Genomic DNA, 20,101 nt, shown 5'->3' with positions numbered 1-20,101 from the left:
ATAGATGTCCCTCCTAGGACAGGCCTATAGATGTCCCTCCTAGGACAGGTCCATAGATGTCCCTCCTAGGACAGGTCCATAGATGTCCCTCCTAGGACAGGCCTATAGATGTCCCTCCTAGGACAGGTCCATAGATGTCACTCCTAGGACAGGCCTATAGATGTCCCTCCTAGGACAGGTCCATAGATGTCACTCCTAGGACAGGCCTATAGATGTCCCTCCTAGGACAGGTCTATAGATGTCCCTCCTAGGACAGGTCTATAGATGTCCCTCCTAGGACAGGCCTATAGCTTTCCCTCCTAGGACAGGTCTATAGATGTCCCTCCTAGGACAGGTCTATAGATGTCCCTCCTAGGACAGGCCTATAGCTTTCCCTCCTAGGACAGGTCTATAGATGTCCCTCCTAGGACAGGTCTATAGATGTCCCTCCTAGGACAGGTCTATAGGGTCGGCAAACGTTTTGACTCGCGGCCACAGTGGGTTGTAAAATGTGACGGAGGAAGAACAAACGGTTGAAGTGTTTGTGAGCTGATATAAATGACGTGTGAAACATCATCACATGAAAGGATTTGGATTTGAACAAATAGCAAAGCATTTATTTGCAAGTCAATTTAACAAATTGTCAAAGGTGTAACAACTTGATGAGGACCAGGGACCTAAACGCAACACTTTGTTGTCTTTGTCTGTTTACTTGCAATGCTTTTGACACGTCATGGTCCTTTATTGTTTCCACTGACCCAACAAAAGAGACCTTAACGTCCTACAATCGTTGCAATACATTAGTTTCTTGGCTTCAGAACCTGCAATGAGTTTATTACGTTAGACGCGTTTGTGACGGAGCGTCTCATCCAGCGAGGAAACGCTGCCTGCCGTCGCCAGAGAACAGAGCAGAAAGGTCCCACGGTCTTTAAACGCGTCTTCATGTTTCTGTGAAGCAGCGCGGCTTCAGCCTGCTAACAGGCAGCTAACAGGCAGCTAACAGGCAGCTAACAGTCAGCTAACAGGCAGCTAACAGGCAGCTAACCGAGACAGCTGAGCTAAGCTAACGAAGCCACGTTCAAACTCAACGAAGCTAAAATAGTCGCCGCGGTCCGTAGTCGGTGCACAAGAACCACCGCTGTGATGAGGGTTGGTGGATGACGTCATCATGACGCGTTAATATCCGCCGTACTTTGTCTGTTTGTTGTCAGTTGGCTGCGTGCGGATTTAGGGGGAAAAGTATCGTGACTTCGTCACCCACATTACATTACAGGTCATTTAGCAGACGCTTCTATCCAAAGCGACCTACGTTACACTTTAAACCATTAGGGGTCAGGTGTCCTGCGATTAGGGGTCAGGTGTCCTGTTCAGGGACACTTCGACATGGAACATGTTCGTCTCGTTAACGAAAGTTAGAATAGATTTAGTCATAGTTTTTATTTTTTAAGATTGTTTTCGTCACGTTTTAGTCTCGTCTTAGTCATGAAAAAAAGGTTTGTTAACGAAAAAGTTTCGTCATAGTGTTCGTCGCCGAAATTAACACTGGCTGGGCCACCACTGATAACGAGTACTAGTACTTACTCACTATTACTGTTTATCAGAATACTAGTACTCACACAACACTGCTGTTTATCACAGTACTATTACTCATACAGTACTACGGTTTACGTAGTCTGTAGACAATGCGGTCAACATGGCCCTCCACTACATCTGGACTCCCCAGGAACCTACGGCAGGATCCTGTTTGTGGACTTCAACACCAGCGTTCTGTCCCCTCTGCTCTTCTCCCTGTACACCAACCGCTGCACCACCAGCCACCAGTCCGTCCAGCTCCTGAGGTCTGTGGATGACACCACCCTCATTGGACTGATCTGTGGTGGGGACGAGTCCGCCTACAGTGTCTAGAAAGTGTCCTACTAGTGTTTCACCATCGTTTTACCGCTGTTTTGTTGTTCAATTATATTTGGTGTTGTAGATAAAAGTAAATAAAGTGGACGCCGCGGACGCTACGGCTCGGGGACCGATTCCTTGGCGTGAGGAATTGGATGTGTGGCGGGAGTGCGTGACAAGAGACCGAAATGCGTGACTTCTAAAATGCTGCAAAATACTTCACAAGTCCAACCTGATTAATCACGTTTCACGTACATTTGAAGTGGAGCGCCGTCGCGACCAGACGTCATTGTTTGCTGACCTCTGACCCGTCGCATCACCTGCAATCTCGTGGGGAGGGGAGAGCTGCGCTCACGTGATTGGTTGAAAATGAGGGCGACATCTGATTGAAAAAAAGTACATTTGTGAATCTACTCTCAAAAAAACAACAAACAAATGTGAAGCGATCCGCAGAGAAATGTAAATATAAATCGTAATTGATCTATGTGTGCATTGGAATGCATTTGTAAACCTTCTGTGTGCGTTTCCAATCATTGAGACCATATCAGACCAGTCTACATTATAGACTGTACATCACAGAGTCTTTACACTCTTATGGACTTTGATGACATTACTATAATATGGTAAATACTCTATGATGTCATTTACAGTCTCGACCAATAGATGGCGGTGTGTTGAGTGGACACATAAAGACAACCAAAGAAGAAGAAGAAGAAGTAGAAGAAGAAGAAGGTTGCCGTCAGAAGGTGAGGAGCGTTTCAGGTGTTTGAAGTGGATTTTCTGTTACAGTCTTTTTCTAATCAGCTGCTCGGTTCACCGGTGCTTCTATGTGACGTCACTGGCTCCCGGCGCTCAGCAACTAATCGGAATTTAAACACGGTTCCATTATCGGACACGCAGTCCTCCATCGTCATCAACTGGACACGCGGGGGAAGCTGGAGCAGGACCCGGAGTCCGTCCCGGACCGGTCCAGTGCTGCAGGGAGCCGGTTCTCGTACGTGGTTCAACTAAAGCCCAGTTTGTGCTTCTGCGCTTTCAGAGCGACGCACTGCGTCCACCCGTTTTTCTCGGCTTGCGTCGCTTTTTGTCGGCCGAGGGGCCGCCGATGACGACTACAAAAAGCTCTTCAATCTGATCCGTTCTCTCGTAAACATTCTTCCTTTTAATAATGTCCGTATCGGGCTGTGAAAGCGGAGATGTGAGACTCCGTAAAGGACGTAGTCAGCGGACCGATCACAGCCCGGTGCGCTGCGGGAGGCTGCGTCGCTTTAGACGCAAGGAGGTGTGAAAAGACACGCAGGGACACGCAGGGACACGTTAAGGCCGGCGCATGCGCATGCGTCTGCGTCTGCGTCGCTCATCCTGAAAATGATCCGGCTAACTCAGAACTCAGGCTAACTCAGAATGTGTGACGAATCTGCTGTTACCTGTTCCTCGTCACGTACGAGGAACAGGTAACAGCAGATTCGTCACACATTCGCAAACATATTGCTGAAAATGTTCAAAATCCATCACATATCCATTGTAGCGATTACGATTGTATAAGAGAGCACTACATCACTGCCACGTATGAAGAAACACATTAAAGAACATATATGTATTAAAATATGCTGTTTTCTATCATTAAACTGTACACCGTCAGCGGCTAGGAAACCTTTTGGTTCAGGGTGAAGCAATACAATATCTAAAAGAGCAAAAACAGTTATAATTCCATTACATTTATTTAGTCCAGCCCAAAGTCAAATATTAGCATTAGAGGGCTTTACAATCTGCACATACACGACATCTCTGTCCCAGGACCCTCACATCGAACCAGGGACAACTCCCCCAAAACCCCTTTAACGGAGAAAAGAGGAAGAAACCTGTGGGAGAGCAAACCAGGAGGGATCCTCCTCCCAAGATGGACAGAAGTGCAATAGATGTACAGAATGATCATCATAAGAGCTACAAAATATTCAATGGACAGAACCACAGAAGGAGGCAAGACCAGGGTCCAGATAGAACCGTGACCCATGGTGACCTGTGAGGAGACAAAGCACAAAGACTGATGGCTGTCAGGCAGGAGGTGCAGAGTGGACACTGGCAGTGATGGCAAACTTCCACCGTATTCTTACTTTTACAATATAAATGATCTTCCTGTTTGTAATCGTACACTTCTCTCTATTTAGACCCTTTCAATTCAACCCAGATTAGACGAATGTTTTAGGACACCATGTTTTGAGCAAGATGATTATCAGAGGTGAGACGTAGCCAGGGGGGGTTCTCTAAGTTCATTTGCACCCTTGTTGATTGGATTGTCTCTTTTCTGACAACAGGAAGGAGACGAATGGTGGAGCAGATGTTTTGATGTTGCACACTGGATCTGAGGAGAAGCATTGATGAGTAATATATTACATTTGTAAGATTACAGAACTGTACCTTAGAATCTTACCCATCACCTTACCTTTGTCCCTGGACGTTGCTGTGCATCCCCACATGCTCTACATAGTTCTGTCAGGTTTTCTAGCACATTACGCAAGTATGATTAATTTCTCAATAACATCTAAAACTCCATCGGTGCTCTTTTTTTTCTATAGCTTTTCTAAATCTATTTCTACTGAGCAGAAGTCGCACAAACGAAATTCTCCCTTTATACATTAACGCGATGGCTTAATCCCCGGTGTATTTTCGGATGGGGTTGGGTTCGGATGGGTTCTTCTTGATGGAGAAAAAAAAAACAGAAGTGAAATTGTGAATTGAGTCGTGTTCCCCTGAGGTTAGACCTGACCTGACTTCCACTCCAGACGCAGTGCTTTAAATGGTCCAATCAGAAATGATCACACCTGTCTGCCCCACGGTGATATTTACCTGTATTTTTGTCATTGTCAGAGCTCCGTTGCCGTGGAGACCACACTGATGGCGAACAAGACGAAGATCCAAGCTTCGGGACAGACGTCTTCTGACGAAGAACCCTTGAATCCTAACGGCCACCGGCCGAGCCAGAAAGCAAAGAGGAGGGGCCCTGCAGAGAAGCAGCGGCGTCTTAGAGATAAAAGGCGGGGCAACAAGGAGAAGAAGCAGGAGGGCGTTACGGTGAAGAGGATGTACAGCGACGGGAAGCGGCGCTGGGATAAGAAACATTACTGCGTGTTCTGCCGGCAGCCACAGGTGAAGATAGCTCGGCACCTGCTCACCAAACACGGCGACCAACAGGAAGTGGCGGCCGCCGGCAAGCTGCCGACCGGCTCCAAACAGCGCCACTTTCTGCTGGAGCATCTACGCTGCAGGGGAAACTACATGCACAACATCGAGGTCTGTCTACCTGCCTGTCTGTCTGCTAACAGCCAGAATAAAGTACCTGTATCACAGTTTCCCACCTGTGTGTGTGTGTGTGTGTGTGTGTGAGAGCAGAGGAGACCATGTAGGTCAGGGGTCTTCAACTAAAATATGAAGAGGTCCAGTTATAGAAAATGTCTAGCAGCAAAGGTACGGAAGATCATAATGTGACTACTTAGTGTGATCAAATAGAACATTTGAAGGACTGAACATGTATGTGTGACTGCAAATATAAGTAATGTTCTCTCAAGTAAAATAAAAGTAGGGCTGCATTTAAACAAGAAATATCTATATAAGACATATCTGGACTTGTCAGTAAATCAACCTGCAAACCACTTATCCTGCACACAGGGTCACAGGGGGCCGGAGTCTTTCCCAGACGCCACACAGAAAGGCCACTGGGCGGAGTCAAACCCAGGACCTTCTTGCTGTGAGGCGACAGTGCTAACCACCACGCCACCGTGCTGCTTTGACAGTCTCAGCAAATTATAAATAGTAAATACACACATTTTAACAATTGAGCAGTTTTGGAATGCAAAGACCTGGTCGAGTGGTATCACGTGGGATGGTTTACCTCTAATGCAATTGGTCTGTGATTTAAGCCACTACCGTAAAGAAGACCAAAGCTGCGCAGTTGAAAAGTGCACCGTCACGTTTAACTTACAAACTTCTAAACTTTTTGTCCGGATGGGACGGCTTCTGGGTCCAGATCTGGACCGCGGTCCGCCAGTTAGTGACCTCTGATTTAGGTACTGTGGCAAACCAGGAGGAGGGGTCAAGCCAAGACGGTGGATCAGGTTGGGGGAGGTGATAGAGGGGGGGTGTTACCCAGTGCATGGGCTGCAACCGGTTGGCAACTGGCATTGGGAACACCTGCAGCCCATCAACCCAATCATGAGGTGACAGGGATATAGAGGGTGACATGGGAGACAACTGGGAAGCATTATTGCCCTGTCATGCCTTTCCTCTGTTTTCCCCCCAGAACAAGTCGTTAAGGACCTAAGACCGGGTGCTCCCCCCCACTTTTATAATGATAGGGGAAACGGATAATATTCAGGACTATCCACCAGTCTGCCTGACTGTCTGTCTGCCTGTCTGTCCCTCAGGTGATCCGACAGGGCACCGGAGAGATTGTCCCGTGGCGTCAGCCCTCAGAGGACGTTGATGCCAGGAACTATCTTCCCTGCCCGCTTTGCCTTGGTTTTTTCCTACGTGCTGATCTCTGGAAACATCAAGCTTCCTGTCGCAAGAAGATGACCTCTGAGCCCCCAAAAGAGTTCACAACTAAGTTTACCTCTGACCTGACGAAGGACACAAACTCTGACTCCGCAGGTAAATCAGCCTGTAATCCAACAGCCGACCGGAGCGACGCGTCCACCGAGGATGCACCTTCTGACCCCTCAGGAGACACAACTACCAAGGGCCAGACATCTGACCCCACAGTGAATCAAAACGAGACCTCTCACCCAGAGGCGGACCAGCCCAGGAAGCGCAACAGGGTCCAGGCCGCAGCATCCCGCCTCCTCCCGATTTCCAGCGGAGCATCGGAGAGCTGCAGCGAAGTTCTGCACCGCATGAACCAGGACCACGTCTCACACCAGGTCTGTCTGTCCGTCTGCCTGCTTGTCTGTCTGCCCGTCTGTCTCCGTGTTAACTCGCTATTCCTCACCCTCGCCAGGTCAAATCTGATTGGTTGATTTGTAAATACGGAAACAAGTTGATGGGAAATCAAGATGGCAGCCAGAGGAGGTACGACTACGTCAGTCAGAAGCTGAGGGAGCTCGGCCGGTTCCTTCTAGCCGCTAAGTCTCTAGATTCTGGGGTCCAGAACCTGCAGGACCTCCTTGCGCCGGGCCGCCTCGCCCTGTCTCTGTCCGCCGCTAGGAAGGCGGCCGGCTACCGGTGGAGTCGCCCGCCACTGGCGGTGAAAACCACGCTGAAAACTCTCTGTGAGATTGCGATCGGAGAGACTCTCCAGGACGGAGACGTGGAGGCCGCGGCCAAGACCACTGACTTCTACCACATGCTGGGGAGGGAGTGGGACCAGCTGGGGCTGCAGAGCCCCGACTCCAACACAGGTAACCATGGCAGCTAGCTGCGGGGGGTCATTTAACTGAACCTGGAGAGTAGGGCTGCAACAAGGAATCGATGAAATTCCATTTATTAAAAGCATTGGCGACGAATTTCAATACTGATCCGTTGTGTCTCGCGATTATTACGTCACTCAATGAGCTGCGGAGATGGATGCTACGGCGCACAGGGAGGTTAAAGAGGAACTGAAGTCCGATTCGGGGGTTTTTTTGTGTGAGAAAGGGGATGTGTGGCGGGAGAGCGCTGCTAAAAACCGAAATGAGTGACTGTCACACTCAATGCGACATGTAACCTGGCACGGGAGCACCACGTTGTCCCGTTTGGACGTGAGGAACGTAAGGAGCCTCCAGCAGCGCTGCTGTTGTTTACTTGTCGTCCAGCTGATCAAGCTAGCGTTAGCTCGCTAATAACTGCAGTCAAGCAGTTAGCAAGACTAAGACACGTCTCTATTTACTCGCCTCTTTTGGACCTTTCATTTTTCAATCTGTTGTATTTTGTGCTTTGTCCCATATCTGTTATTGTTGACCTATATATTTGTGTGGTGTTCTTTTTAATGCTGTCATATACGGTAGTCTAGTGCGCTTGCGCACATACTGTGGGTTATACGGTAGTTGATGTTACGCCTGTAAAGGGAGACGCAGTGTTCCATTAAACCAGCGCGGCGAACTAAGAAGCCTAATGCATTTATTTACAAATGGCCTTTTAAATTCATCTCATAGCACTTAGTTGTTTTTGTAGCTGTACTTGGGGATTGGGTGTGTACATTTATTTGCACTACAATGATTGTAATAATTTAATGAATAAGCTCCACGTGAACATGGGGGTGTTTGAGTAGTATAGAGAACAAGTTCTGACATTAAAACAAACCCTGTTACATTTTCTGATTTGTGATTTGTATTCTTTATTTTTTCTAAATGATTATGTTCAAGGAGCAACCTGTGCTTTCTGAAGTATCTTTGCAGTCCTTTTTTAGAATGAAGGGTTGCAAATTAAAGCCTTTTGATGCTGTTTTTTTTTCATCCAATTCATCGATGAATCGATTTTTATCAAAATAATCGTTAGTTGCAGCCCTACTTGAGAGTTTGCGGTTCAGGGGTCTCCATCGCTGAGTGGCTGAGCTTGTTTTCTAGACGAAGCGGTCCGAGCCAAGCTGAAGAAACGATTGGTCCCATCTAGAGGTGGGAAGTGTAAAGACCCCGCTGACCTCAGACCAGAGGGTGAGTCCTGATGCTGACGACCACCCATTTGGGGGTTTAAGTAATGTCCAATTGGAATGCACTGTCTGAAAGTGTCACTATCATTTCAAATGTATTTTACTTCTTTTAAAAATGGGGAAAAACATGTGAAAAAGGTCTTGAAATTGGAGCTACTGCTTAACCAGCTGAGCACAAGCCAGCAGCACAACATTTCAATCTATTCACATTCTCCAAAAACAAAAGTCACTGCAATATTCTCACCAAACACCATATCCTGAGTTGGGAGAACCTCATTAAATTCAGTGTGTGTGGTTTTTAAACCGTTACATGAAATGGCCCCGCCTCCACTTAGTGGTTTTATTTAACAAAGCAGCAGATTCACTAGATCTGCTTCAAGACGTGATTGTGTTATTATAAAGCGGTCAAGCTCATTTAGAAAACCTACGTTCTCTATGAAGGCAGCTCACTCGTGGAATGCTCAGCCACCACACACACAATCTTGAAATACAACCTTAAGGATTTGCTTGTTGCCACTCAGGTGTGCACACATTAATGTGGTGTCTGTCCTGGGGTCCGTTTCAAGAAGTGGGTTTAGTTTGTTCACCCTGAGATGAGGAAAACTCGGTCCGTCACCACGGTAACTGAAGCTCCGGGTCCGTCACCACGGTAACTGAAGCTCCGGCTCAGTCACCACGGTAACTGAGCCTGTGAACATCACCTGGTCGGGAGCAGGTTTTCTTTCTCCTTCCACAGGCTCCTCCCTCTGACAGCAGCCCAGCCAATCACATAGCGCGCTTTACTTTCCTCATTCATTCATTCTGTATTACACATATGAACAAAATAAGATCCCTGTTACGTTAAAGACTAAAGTGCTTTCTGGACGATCCTGTTGATGAAGAAGCGCTTTTACTTCGTTAAACGCGTCTGGAGAGAATATTGAGGCCTGATTAGATATATTCTCATTTCCAGATGACTACTTGTTTGAACGCTATCGTTTTTCTTCACAGTCCATCAAAAATGTCCATGACCTCACCCGTCCTCATAGAACTAACGTCCCCCATCGTGGACGTGCTCTCACATACGAGTACATTCTTTGTGTAGTGTTGCGTGTTTTCCTTTACAACATTAGAATATTAGTAAAGCTGCTGTATGCAGAGCCGTGAGAAACTTGTACCTGGCTCCTAACCTTACCCGTCCATATAACTAATGTCACTCATCGTGGACAAGATCTCACATACGAGTACATTCTTTGTGTAGTATCACGTGTTTTCCTTTACAACAGTAGAATATTAGTAAAGCTGCTGTATGCAGAGCCGTGAGAAACTTGTACCTGGCTCCTAACCTTACCCGTCCATATAACTAATGTCACTCATCGTGGACAAGATCTCACATACGAGTACATTCTTTGTGTAGTATCACGTGTTTTCCTTTACAACAGTAGAATATTAGTAAAGCTGCTGTATGCAGAGCCGTGAGAAACTTGTACCTGGCTCCTAACCTCACCCGTCCATATAACTAATGTCACTCATCGTGGACAAGATCTCACATACGAGCATCTTTGTGTCGTGTATTACTTTTTTTGCAAACGGCATTTTCCTTTACATCGGTGCTGCAGAGAATATTCGTAAAGCTGCTGTATGCAGAGCCGTGAGAAACGTGTGCCTCGCTCCAACCGGCACCTGAATAAAACATATTATAGGTTCAATACTAGTTTTTACCAGCGATATTAATCTAAATATGAGCATGAGTGGGTATTTCAAGCGCGTATTTAGTGCATTCTAACAGAATGTAAAAAATGTTATTTTCCCACTGGAAATGAGTAAAACGTATGGATTATGATGAGTGTACATTAAATATTAACTGTCAACACTTTATTGTAACTTACGCCGTTTCTCTGTCATTTGCTGCAGCAGCGTGTTGCTTTACTTCCTAGTTACAGGTTCATCCTCGCCGTCCGCTTGCATTACTATTTACAGCTCAATAGGTGTGAATATACTGTTTGTGGTGGTTGTCATGGTAACTGATAGTATCGTGGCTCCATTCATGCTGCCTTCATACTGTGGTGATGCACACGCTCAACTCTGAGTCAACCTACTGGAGTTGAATGAACCAACTCTGAACAGCAGTTCTGAGACCAGAAAGTCAGTTTCTCGTCTCCGGGTGAATCAACTCTGAGTTTGACTGAGTTTGTTAAACCTCCTACTTGAAACGGACCTCTGCTTGCTTAGATGTACGTCTTGTTCAGTGTTATTATCTCTCTGTGTATGTGACGTGCTTCAGTGTTGTGCTGTATATGTGCTTAGGTGTGTTTGTTCTGCCTGACGCAGGCTGCATTCTGTTGTCTGGTCTATTGTCGTACACTTTTCTGTTCTTTGTCAGTCCATGAATTTGAATTAATTTCCTTTTGTTATTCTCCGTCAATCGTCTGGCTGGGGACAGCAGATGGAAATGAGCCTCTCTGCTCACTTAAAGTACAATTATTGATTGGTTTGCATTGCAAAATAAATAAATCTCAACCCCAGGCCAGAGGCTACATCCTGATTCTAACCTCTGACCCCAGACGACCAACCTTTATCAGAACACGTCGACTAGATGGTGCATTCTGACCGTCTGTCTCGTTTGTAGTTTTGTCTCCAAGCAGACCCAGAACGTCGACCTACATGAGTTCACGGGAGTCCAGGCTGCAGACCCCTGCTGGTGGGTTCTCCTGTATTCTGCTGATCACATCACTGGCCTGAGACCTCATTTGTCATCAATTTTCTGTCTTTCAGTCCCTGTGGCTCCTGGAAAGGTCCAACGTCGACCCTGGTCTTCTGCTGAGAAGGAGGCGGTCTGGAGACAGCTGGGAGTCTACGTGCTGGTCCAGTCGGTTCCGGGGAAGGAAGTCTGCCAGCGCTGTCTAGACCTGGAGCCTGACCTCAGAGGGCGACACTGGAAAGACGTCAAGAACCAAGTCCACAACCAGATCCAGAGCCAGAAGAAGCAGCAGTTCCATACCCAGATGGACCTTCAGGAGAACCAGGGGGAGCAGAGCCAGAACCAAAATAAGCAGCAACAGTACCAGGACCACACCAACAATCTGAAGAAGCAGCAGCAGTACCAGGGCCAGTTTGACAATCAGGACCACCTTCAGACCCACAAGAAACAGCTGCACCACATGGGCGAGCAGACTGACCTGGACCGCGACACTTCTGTTCTGACGGTTGTAGCTTATGGACCTGACGGTCCACACCGAGGACTGCTGGACCCCCCTGTGAGTCCGTACCTCCAGCTGCTGGACGGGTCAGTCCAGTACCACACTGTCAGCAGACATACGGACCAGAACATGCTACAGGAGGTTCCACCAGGACAACCCCACAATGCACACTCCGGACTGGTCTACTTCTGATGGACCGGTCCACTTAGGAACCACAAGGTCTCAATGGGGAACCAACAGGCCTTGTTTAGTGTGTGTGTGTCTGCTTCTACTTCTCAGAGCTTCTTTAATGAATGAGATTCTTAACTAATAAACTCTGAGTTATTCAAAGTATTGATATTATGAAGACAAACTAATTGTATAGTTCCATATTATTAAGGAGCTGCAACATTGAAGCTATGAACACATTAATGCAGGGCTCTTCAACGTTTTTCAGGCCAAGGTCCCCCGAACTGATGGCGAGATGGAGCAGGGACCCCCTGTTCTACGGCGTTTGGTCCGCCATCTTTTATTTTTGAGTTCCGCGCTCTTTAGACGTGAGCACGAACGGATCTGATTGGCTGTGATGTCGTATCAGCGTGATGAGTGAACCGGTGTCCAGCTTGAGAGCTGCTGAGGGACTGAAAGACAACGTCTCCTGCATCAATGTATCGGTTTCTACAACATGTTGGATTCATGTTAATGTGTATTTAAATACAATTCTGATGACAGTTGAATTTGTGGAAAGAAAATTGGTTGAAAAAAAGATTGTCTTCTCATCCAAAGGTTTTGCGACCCCCTGCAGTACCTCCACGGACCCCCTGTTGAAGACCTCTGGATTAATGTATCAATCAATAAATAGTCAACGACTTAGTAAAGTAACTTGTGTATTGTACACAGTAAAAGTCCTGGTAGTATAATACACAGTACTATAGTAAATACTTATGTATACATATGTTTTAACTGGTCTGATTTTTGGTCCCACTGGACTAATGGGTTGAACTGTTTCAACTAGTTAGTTTAACATGTTGAACGGGTCTAATTTGTTTAACTGGTGTATGTGGGATAACTGGTTTAAAATGTTTAACTGGACCTGTTTAAATGAACTAACATGTTAACTGGTTTAACATGAACTGTGAAAATGACTCTGAGAGACTTATAAAGACGTCATAAGAGTCCTAAACACACACACACACACACTGACTCACTTATAAAACAGTTTTATATGAAACATTTGACTCTTCACACAGAAACTTTTCAACTGATTTCTAATGAGTTTCACAACTTCGCACATTTAGAAATGTGTTGAAACCCTAAAAGGTCACGTGACTGTTATTAGGAAGGATTCTTCCTACGAATCAACATCACTGACGGTCTATTTTAAATCAGGCTTTAATACGAACATAGGCTTCTATGTTTTAATTTGTATTTACTTTAGAAAGACCTCCTCGTGTGCACGCACGGGTACGCGCACGGGTACGCGCAGGACTCCTGAGCTCTGATTGGCCGATGGGAGGTTCCTCCCGCGGGGGAGGCCCGATGCGCATGCGCGCGAGCGGAGGGAGGAGGCGCGTGTTTGTAGTTTGAGTTTAGTTGAGAGTCCGACTGAGACAAGATTGATACAGTTTATATTCAACTAAAAGAGCAGTCTGCTTATTGTCTGCCGTAAGACAGGCAGACAGGCAGACAGACAGACAGACAGACAGACTTCCAGGCGGACACACGGGCAAGTCGCATCGCTCCAAGCCGGCAAAAGAGCCTCACCGCCGGCATGAAGGTGGAGTTCGCCCCGCTGAACATCCCGCTGCGGAGGAGGCTGCAGACCGCCGCCACGCTGCAGTGGGTCTTCTCCTTCCTGGCTTTAGGTAACGTGTACCTGTCTGCCGTCACGGGACGTCGTGCTCTCACGTCGAGGACGCGCTCAGGTTCAGTGGCAGCTGGTGACGTGGAGCTGCAGGTCAAAGTCCAGCTGCTTTTAGCTCTAACGAGAATCATCACATGTCCTTTATCTGACGCTTTTATCCAGATCGACTTACTATAAGAACATTTCAACCATGAGGAAACAAACTCAGAAGAACAAGAAACAAGAAAGTGCAAGTTCATCAAATAAGATAGATAAGAGCCATTATAAGTCCAATGTAAGTGCTCCAGTTCGTGTGTTAGTGGAGGTAGAGTGTGAAGATGTGAAGACTCTCTGTGGTCCTGATGTTTTGCTCTCCATCAGATGTTGTAGTTTCACACTAGAATAAAACAGCTGGTGGCTCTGCAAGCGGTGATCAAACCTAATTAAGGGGAAATGCATTTGAACTCAGCTATATTTGATTTAATTCAATTCATTTTTATTTTGTATAGACCAAAATCGCAAATCACAAATTTGCTTCAGAGTGCTTTACGGTCTGTACACATACGTCATCCTCTGTCCCGAAACCTTCACATCGGCACAAGAAAAACTCCAGAAAATGAAAACCCTTCCATGGGGAAAAAGGAACCTCAAGGAGGATCCGTCTCCTGATGGACAGACTACAATGTTCATTCTGTACACATCCAATGTAAAAGATGTACAATACATAGGTTTTCTTCAATACAGCAGGATGTTCATTTAATGTAATGTATTTTAGTACATTGATCAAGATTCAAGATATATATTCTCATGTGTACATTGCTATGCTCTTCCACATCGCTACAGATGGTCCATTTAGAGTCAAACACACCATAAAGCAGGGGATGCTTTAGGGCGGGGCTACACGCTGATTGACAGGACTAGAGACGTATAGAATGTCTCTGCGTCCCCCTCAGTCTTTATACTGTCACTTCCTCTTCACTGGTTGCAAAAACAAGGTGGCGACGAACAAAACGCTGAACTTAGAGGCGTCATGACAACTACGTCGTCGGCTCCAACCAGAGCTACTGCCGTAAAACGGTAGTTAAGCCTGTTCCTGGTGTGGTTGTTTGACATTAACGAGCATGTGACTGAACACAAACATCTGATTTGTTGACTGATGGTCAGTAGTGGGTTAGGCTCTCTGTCACAACAATACGATAGTTTGTTAAGTCAGCTCATAGCCAAGATGTTTGCGCCTCAATGTCCAGGTAATCTCGTGGTGACTCATGGGGCAAAATGTATGTCCTGAGGTGTAGAACATGTGCCTTTCCACATTTAATAACCCTAACCCTTTAGCCTTGATGACTTGTATGTGGTCAAGTATTTAATAAATGTCCTGTTTAATGATTTTATTCTGGTGTCAAGTAACATTGACTCTTCGTCTTCGGAGTGCTGAAAAGCCAGGCTCTGGACTCTAGCTCCACGTCACCAGCTGACCGACAGCTGGTTGGCGACCTTTGAACCGGAGGTCCCAACTGTTAGGGTTAAGTATTTGAAATAGTGGGACGGACGGGTTGCCCTGCACTGAAGTGATGGAACTCCACCATATATTTAAAGACGACTGATGCCAGTAAGAAAAGATATCCGCCTGCTGTGATTGGTTCGTGCAATGTTTTAAAAGTTCAACTTACTCATAACTAGGCTTGTCGCAATGTGCAATAAAATGACACATCTCACACTCTCAGAAATCACGTGCAATAATCCTTGGTGCTGCGATATTCATTTTACATTTAACATTTAAGTTGATCCTCTGTCCCTCCTTGTGGAAAGGGGGGCGGGACTTAGGCAGCACGCCACAGACACAGAGTGACACCGACAGGTGAAGAGAAGCAGTGAACCCAACTAACCCAACTAAGCTAACTAAGCTAACATCTCACCCAACACAACAACCATCCGCCCGGCTTTAACCTGAACTACTGTCGGTTCCTCCGGACTGCTCCTTCGCCTCTTTGGGCGGGAGGAACGCACGGCAACGTCCCCAGACCGCCATCCTGCGTTCCTCCCGGTCCGCCTGGTCGTTAGCGGGGCCGAGCCGCTCCGTCTCCCCCTGCAGCCGCGGAGCGCGTCGCCTTGCTGGCGGTCGAAGACCCGGGTTAAACCTCCCCGCGTAGAACCTCCCCGCGTAGAACCTCCCCGCGTTAAACCTCCCCGGGTTAAACCTCCCCGCGTTGAACCTCCCCGCGTTGAACCTCCCCGCGTTGAACCTCCCCGCGTAGAACCTCCCCGCGTAGAACCTCCCCGCGTTAAACCTCCCCGCGTAGAACCTCCCCGGGTTAAACCTCCCCGCGTAGAACCTCCCCGGGTTAAACCTCCCCGGGTTAAACCTCCCCGCGTAGAACCTCCCCGGGTTAAACCTCCCCGCGTAGAACCTCCCCGCGTTAAACCTCCCCGCGTAGAACCTCCCCGGGTTAAACCTCCCCGCGTAGAACCTCCCCGCGTTAAACCTCCCCGGGTTAAACCTCCCCGCGTTGAACCTCCCCGCGTAGAACCTCCCCGCGTAGAACCTCCCCGCGTTAAACCTCCCCGCGTAGAACCTCCCCGGGTTAAACCTCCCCGCGTTGAACCTCCCCGCGTTAAACCTCCCCGGGTTAAACCTCCCCGCGTAGAACCTCCCCGGGTTAAACCTCCCCGCGTAGAACCTCCCCGCGTTAAACCTCCCCGCGTAGAACCTCCCCGGGTTAAACCTCCCCGCGTAGAACCTCCCCGCGTTAAACCTCCCCGCGTAGAACCTCCCTGGGTTAAACCTCCCCGCGTAGAACCTCCCCGCGTTAAACCTCCCCGCGTAGAACCTCCCCGGGTTAAACCTCCCCGCGTAGAACCTCCCCGGGTTAAACCTCCCCGCGTAGAACCTCCCCGCGTTAAACCTCCCCGCGTAGAACCCCCCCGCGTAGAACCTCCCCGGGTTAAACCTCCCCGCGTAGAACATCCCCGGGTTAAACCTCCCCGCGTAGAACCTCCCCGCGTTAAACCTCCCCGCGTAGAACCTCCCCGCGTAGAACCTCCCCGCGTAGAACCTCCCCGGGTTAAACCTCCCCGCGTAGAACCTCCCCGGGTTAAACCTCCCCGCGTAGAACCTCCCCGCGTAGAATCATGATGATCAATATGCTGTCTGTCTGATCACCTGACAGCTCAGTGCTGTCTTGCTGCCTTCGTGCTCTTGGCTCTCTCTGATTGGTGGATTGTGGCCCTGCTGTATGCTGGTTGGCTGTGGCTGGACTGGGACACGCCCACCTGCGGGGGTCGGAGGTCACAGTGGGTCAGGAGTTGGAGCGTCTGGGACTTCTTTAAGGACTACTTCCCTTTGACGGTGAGCTAAGGATTATTGATCTGATCAATGAACCTTATCTGTGAGTGTGGTGATTGATTATTGATCTGATCAATGAACCTTATCTGTGAGTGTGGTGATTGATTATTGATCTGTGTCTCCAGCTGGTTAAAACAGTCGATCTGGATCCAAAGAAAAACTACATCTTCGGATTCCATCCACATGGTGAGAAACTGTCTGTATCTCTGTCTGTCTCTCTGCCCGTCTACCCGCCTGTCTCTCAGGTGTGCTGGTAGCTGTGTTGACCTGTCTGTCTCTCAGGTGTGCTGGTAGCTGTGTTGACCTGTCTGTCTCTCAGGTGTGCTGGTAGCTGGTGCGTTTGGGAACTTTTGTACGGAGGCCACAGGTTTCTCTCGTCTGTTTCCTGGACTCAGGTCTCACCTGCTGATGCTGCCGTTCTGGTTCAGAGTTCCTCTCTTCAGAGACTACATCATGTGTGGAGGTAAACACCTAGCTCTTTCTCTTAATGGGGACCAGAACCAGGTTCCGAAAGAGGTTTTGAGGAACACTGTGTTACGGGTCAGAGCAGGAGGAGGCAGAAAGCTGCTCTGATTGGCTGATGGTCAGAGCAGCGTCACATGGGCTCAAGGTCATCATTGATCTTCAAGTGATGACACTTAGATAACAGCTTCCCAGGTGGAGTCACCTGTGCCACGTTCCACCTGGTGGACAGACTGTGGAATTGCACCTATCACATGAGGATGAACCAAATCCTGTCTCTGTCAGGTGTCTGTCTTTATGAACATGTCTGTCTCTGTCAGGTGTCTGTCTTTATGAACATGTCTGTCTCTGTCAGGCCTGTTGTCTGTCTTTATGAACCTGTCTGTCTCTGTCAGGTGTCTGTCTTCATGAATATGTCTGTCTCTGTCAGGCCTGTTGTCTGTCTTTATGAACCTGTCTGTCTCTGTCAGGTGTCTGTCTTTATGAACCTGTCTGTCTCTCTCGGGCCTGGTGTCTGTCTTTATGAACCTGTCTGTCTCTCTCAGGCCTGGTGTCTGTCTTTATGAACCTGTCTGTCTCTCAGGCCTGGTGTCTGTCTTTATGAACCTGTCTGTCTCTCAGGCCTGGTGTCTGTCTTTATGAACCTGTCTGTCTCTGTCAGGCCTGTTGTCTGTCTTTATGAACCTGTCTGTCTCTGTCAGGTGTCTGTCTTTATGAACATGTCTGTCTCTGTCAGGCCTGTTGTCTGTCTTTATGAACCTGTCTGTCTCTCTCGGGCCTGGTGTCTGTCTTTATGAACCTGTCTGTCTCTCTCAGGCCTGGTGTCTGTCTTTATGAACCTGTCTGTCTCTCAGGCCTGGTGTCTGTCTTTATGAACCTGTCTGTCTCTCAGGCCTGGTGTCTGTCTTTATGAACCTGTCTGTCTCTCTCAGGCCTGGTGTCTGTCTTTATGAACCTGTCTGTCTCTCAGGCCGGGTGTCTGTCTTTATGAACCTGTCTGTCTCTCAGGCCTGGTGTCTGTCTTTATGAACCTGTCTGTCTCTCTCAGGCCTGGTGTCTGTCTTTATGAACCTGTCTGTCTCTCAGGCCTGGTGTCTGTCTTTATGAACCTGTCTGTCTCTCTCGGGCCTGGTGTCTGTCTTTATGAACCTGTCTGTCTCTCAGGCTTGGTGTCAAGCTGTAAATCCAGCCTGTCTCACCTCGCCAGCCGACCTGGCGGAGGTAACGTTGCTGTCATCGCAGTGGGCGGAGCTCCAGAGGCTCTGGACGCTCGACCAGGAGCTCTAACACTTCAGGTTTACTATGAAACCTTCAGCCTTTTATAGTTTAGTAGTATCAGAGTCCAGAGGGAAACAGACAGACTTGTAACGTTGGTAACGTTTGTTACCATAGCAATATTAGAGACCATAGTAATGTCACCAAATGTGATTTGTTTCTGTTTCAGGTTCTCAACAGGAAGGGATTCATCAAAATGGCTCTCAAACATGGGTGGGTGGAGCTTGTGGGGGGGGCGTGGCTCTGAGGGGTGGAGCTCCAAACATTACAGTGTGTGTGTGTGTGTGTGTGTGTGTGCTGTAGAGCTCAGTTGGTTCCAGTCTTTTCTTTCGGAGAAAACGAGTTGTTTGATCAGATGGAGAATCCTTCCGGCTCTCCTCTGAGGAAGCTGCAGGTCAGAGGTCACACATTAATGTTTCCCTGTGAAATATTCAAATAATTGCAGTAAAAAGTAAACGTCTTAAATTTGAGAAGTTGTTCTGTGTTCACAGAATGGGTTGCAAAGCATCATGGGAGTAGCGATGCCGCTGTTTCACGCCAGAGGAGTTTTCCAGTACAGCTTTGGACTGATACCGTACAGGAAGCCCATCCACACCGTCGGTATGAAGTCACTGGTGTTTTACCAACAGGAAGTGGTGTCCTCCGTCTCATCGACACACTCTGTTTCAGTGGGGAAGCCGATCGCGGTGGTCCAGACTCCGAGTCCCAGCAGCGAGGACATAGAGATGCTTCATAGACTTTACATGCAGAATCTCACGGAGCTCTTCGAACAGCACAAACGCAACTATGGTGTTAGTGACGAACAGCACCTGACCTTCATATGACCTTTAAACAAAGCACATGACCTCCTCATTACCTTAATACAAACCTTAATATGACCTTTTATATATTTCTGTCTAATGATGTGACAGATGTTGTGCAGATATCTGGTGTGACATTACAATAAAGATATGAGAGATATTTAAATGGTTTATTATTTCATTAAGTACTAATGTGGGTGGAGCTTAAGTATCGAGGCAACAACAGATGTTTATATTTATTAAATCTATAAACAATTACAACAATAACAACCATCATAACACAATAATAACAATAAGCTCCCTCGTACCTGGTGATGATTCTGAGCTGATTGATGGGTGGAGGAACACGGGGTCGTCGTGGTGCAGGGGGGTAGAGGGAGCGCTGGGAACCGCAAGGTTGGTGGTTCGAGTCCCGGCTGCCCCATGTCTCAAATCGAAGTGTCCCTGAGCAAGACACCTGACCCCTAATTGCTCCCCGGACAAAATGTAAAAAGACACGTGTTTAAAGTGTAAATGACCTGTAATGTAACATCACATCACACGTCATTTATCTGACACTTTTATCCAAAGCGACTTACAACAAGAACATTTAACCATCAGGACACAAACTCAGAAGAACAAGAAAGTGTGATTTCATCAAATAAGCCGATGTACAACTTGCTGTAGATAAGAACCATTATAAGTCCAATGTAAGTGCTACAGGTAGTTAGTGTGTTAGTGGAGGTGGAGTCT

At 47.6% G+C, this 20,101-nt stretch overlaps 3 protein-coding genes across 18 annotated transcripts; 2 read left to right on the top strand and 1 right to left on the bottom strand.

The window, feature by feature from the left end:
- Window positions 1–1,551: 1,551 nt before the first annotated feature.
- LOC120822877 (uncharacterized) lies at window positions 1,552–12,597 on the top strand. 15 transcript variants are annotated; one of them, XM_040182834.2, is made up of 9 exons: window positions 2,594–3,934; window positions 4,038–4,108; window positions 4,185–4,251; window positions 4,738–5,160; window positions 6,291–6,785; window positions 6,863–7,262; window positions 8,406–8,492; window positions 11,097–11,168; window positions 11,243–12,597. In XM_040182834.2, the coding sequence occupies exons 4-9, from the start codon at window positions 4,765–4,767 to the stop codon at window positions 11,857–11,859; spliced, it is 2,067 nt and encodes a 688-aa protein (XP_040038768.2). In that variant the 5' UTR covers window positions 2,594–3,934; window positions 4,038–4,108; window positions 4,185–4,251; window positions 4,738–4,764; the 3' UTR covers window positions 11,860–12,597. The 15 variants fall into 15 exon arrangements, with proteins under 15 accessions (XP_077961997.1, XP_077961998.1, XP_077962001.1 ...); XM_078105873.1 differs by having other exon boundaries at window positions 3,775–3,934; window positions 4,185–4,236; XM_078105871.1 differs by lacking the exons at window positions 4,038–4,108; window positions 4,185–4,251 and adding an exon at window positions 1,552–1,817 and having other exon boundaries at window positions 2,520–2,615.
- A 576-nt stretch (window positions 12,598–13,173) lies between these two features.
- mogat3a (monoacylglycerol O-acyltransferase 3a) lies at window positions 13,174–19,535 on the top strand. Of its 2 annotated transcripts, XM_040182840.2 has the most exons (9): window positions 13,174–13,511; window positions 16,657–16,835; window positions 16,958–17,018; window positions 17,152–17,295; window positions 18,459–18,589; window positions 18,739–18,782; window positions 18,873–18,963; window positions 19,061–19,169; window positions 19,239–19,535. In XM_040182840.2, exons 1-9 carry the CDS (start codon window positions 13,418–13,420, stop codon window positions 19,391–19,393), a joined length of 1,008 nt encoding a protein of 335 aa, XP_040038774.1. In that variant the 5' UTR covers window positions 13,174–13,417; the 3' UTR covers window positions 19,394–19,535. The 2 variants fall into 2 exon arrangements, with proteins under 2 accessions (XP_040038774.1, XP_040038775.1); XM_040182841.2 differs by lacking the exon at window positions 17,152–17,295 and having other exon boundaries at window positions 13,191–13,511.
- LOC144410261 (uncharacterized) lies at window positions 14,437–16,610 on the bottom strand. The gene has a single exon (XM_078105887.1). It carries the CDS (start codon window positions 16,452–16,454, stop codon window positions 15,432–15,434), a length of 1,023 nt encoding a protein of 340 aa, XP_077962013.1. The 5' UTR covers window positions 16,455–16,610; the 3' UTR covers window positions 14,437–15,431.
- Window positions 19,536–20,101: the final 566 nt, after the last annotated feature.

The sequence above is a fragment of the Gasterosteus aculeatus genome, chromosome 7 (genome assembly GCF_964276395.1).
Source record: "Gasterosteus aculeatus chromosome 7, fGasAcu3.hap1.1, whole genome shotgun sequence".
Lineage (NCBI taxonomy): Eukaryota > Metazoa > Chordata > Actinopteri > Perciformes > Gasterosteidae > Gasterosteus > Gasterosteus aculeatus.
Note: the sequence above shows the minus strand (reverse complement) of the source record. Positions and strands in the feature narration are given on the sequence as shown.

What these genes read in the sequence shown, in the direction of transcription:
- LOC120822877 (XM_078105871.1), top strand. Translation starts at nt 1,662, where the DNA reads ATGCGGTCAACATGGCCCTCCACTACATCTGGACTCCCCAGGAACCTA. An exon ending in AGGACCACGTCTCACACCAG is followed by an intron (nt 6,786 to 6,862) that starts GTCTGTCTGTCC and finishes CACCCTCGCCAG; the next exon opens with GTCAAATCTGATTGGTTGAT. An exon ending in CGCTGACCTCAGACCAGAGG is followed by an intron (nt 8,493 to 11,096) that starts GTGAGTCCTGAT and finishes TCTCGTTTGTAG; the next exon opens with TTTTGTCTCCAAGCAGACCC.
- mogat3a (XM_040182840.2), top strand. Translation starts at nt 13,418, where the DNA reads ATGAAGGTGGAGTTCGCCCCGCTGAACATCCCGCTGCGGAGGAGGCTG. An exon ending in AGGACTACTTCCCTTTGACG is followed by an intron (nt 16,836 to 16,957) that starts GTGAGCTAAGGA and finishes CTGTGTCTCCAG; the next exon opens with CTGGTTAAAACAGTCGATCT. An exon ending in GAAGCCCATCCACACCGTCG is followed by an intron (nt 19,170 to 19,238) that starts GTATGAAGTCAC and finishes ACTCTGTTTCAG; the next exon opens with TGGGGAAGCCGATCGCGGTG.
- LOC144410261 (XM_078105887.1), bottom strand. Translation starts at nt 16,454, where the DNA reads ATGTTCTACGCGGGGAGGTTTAACCCGGGGAGGTTCTACGCGGGGGGG.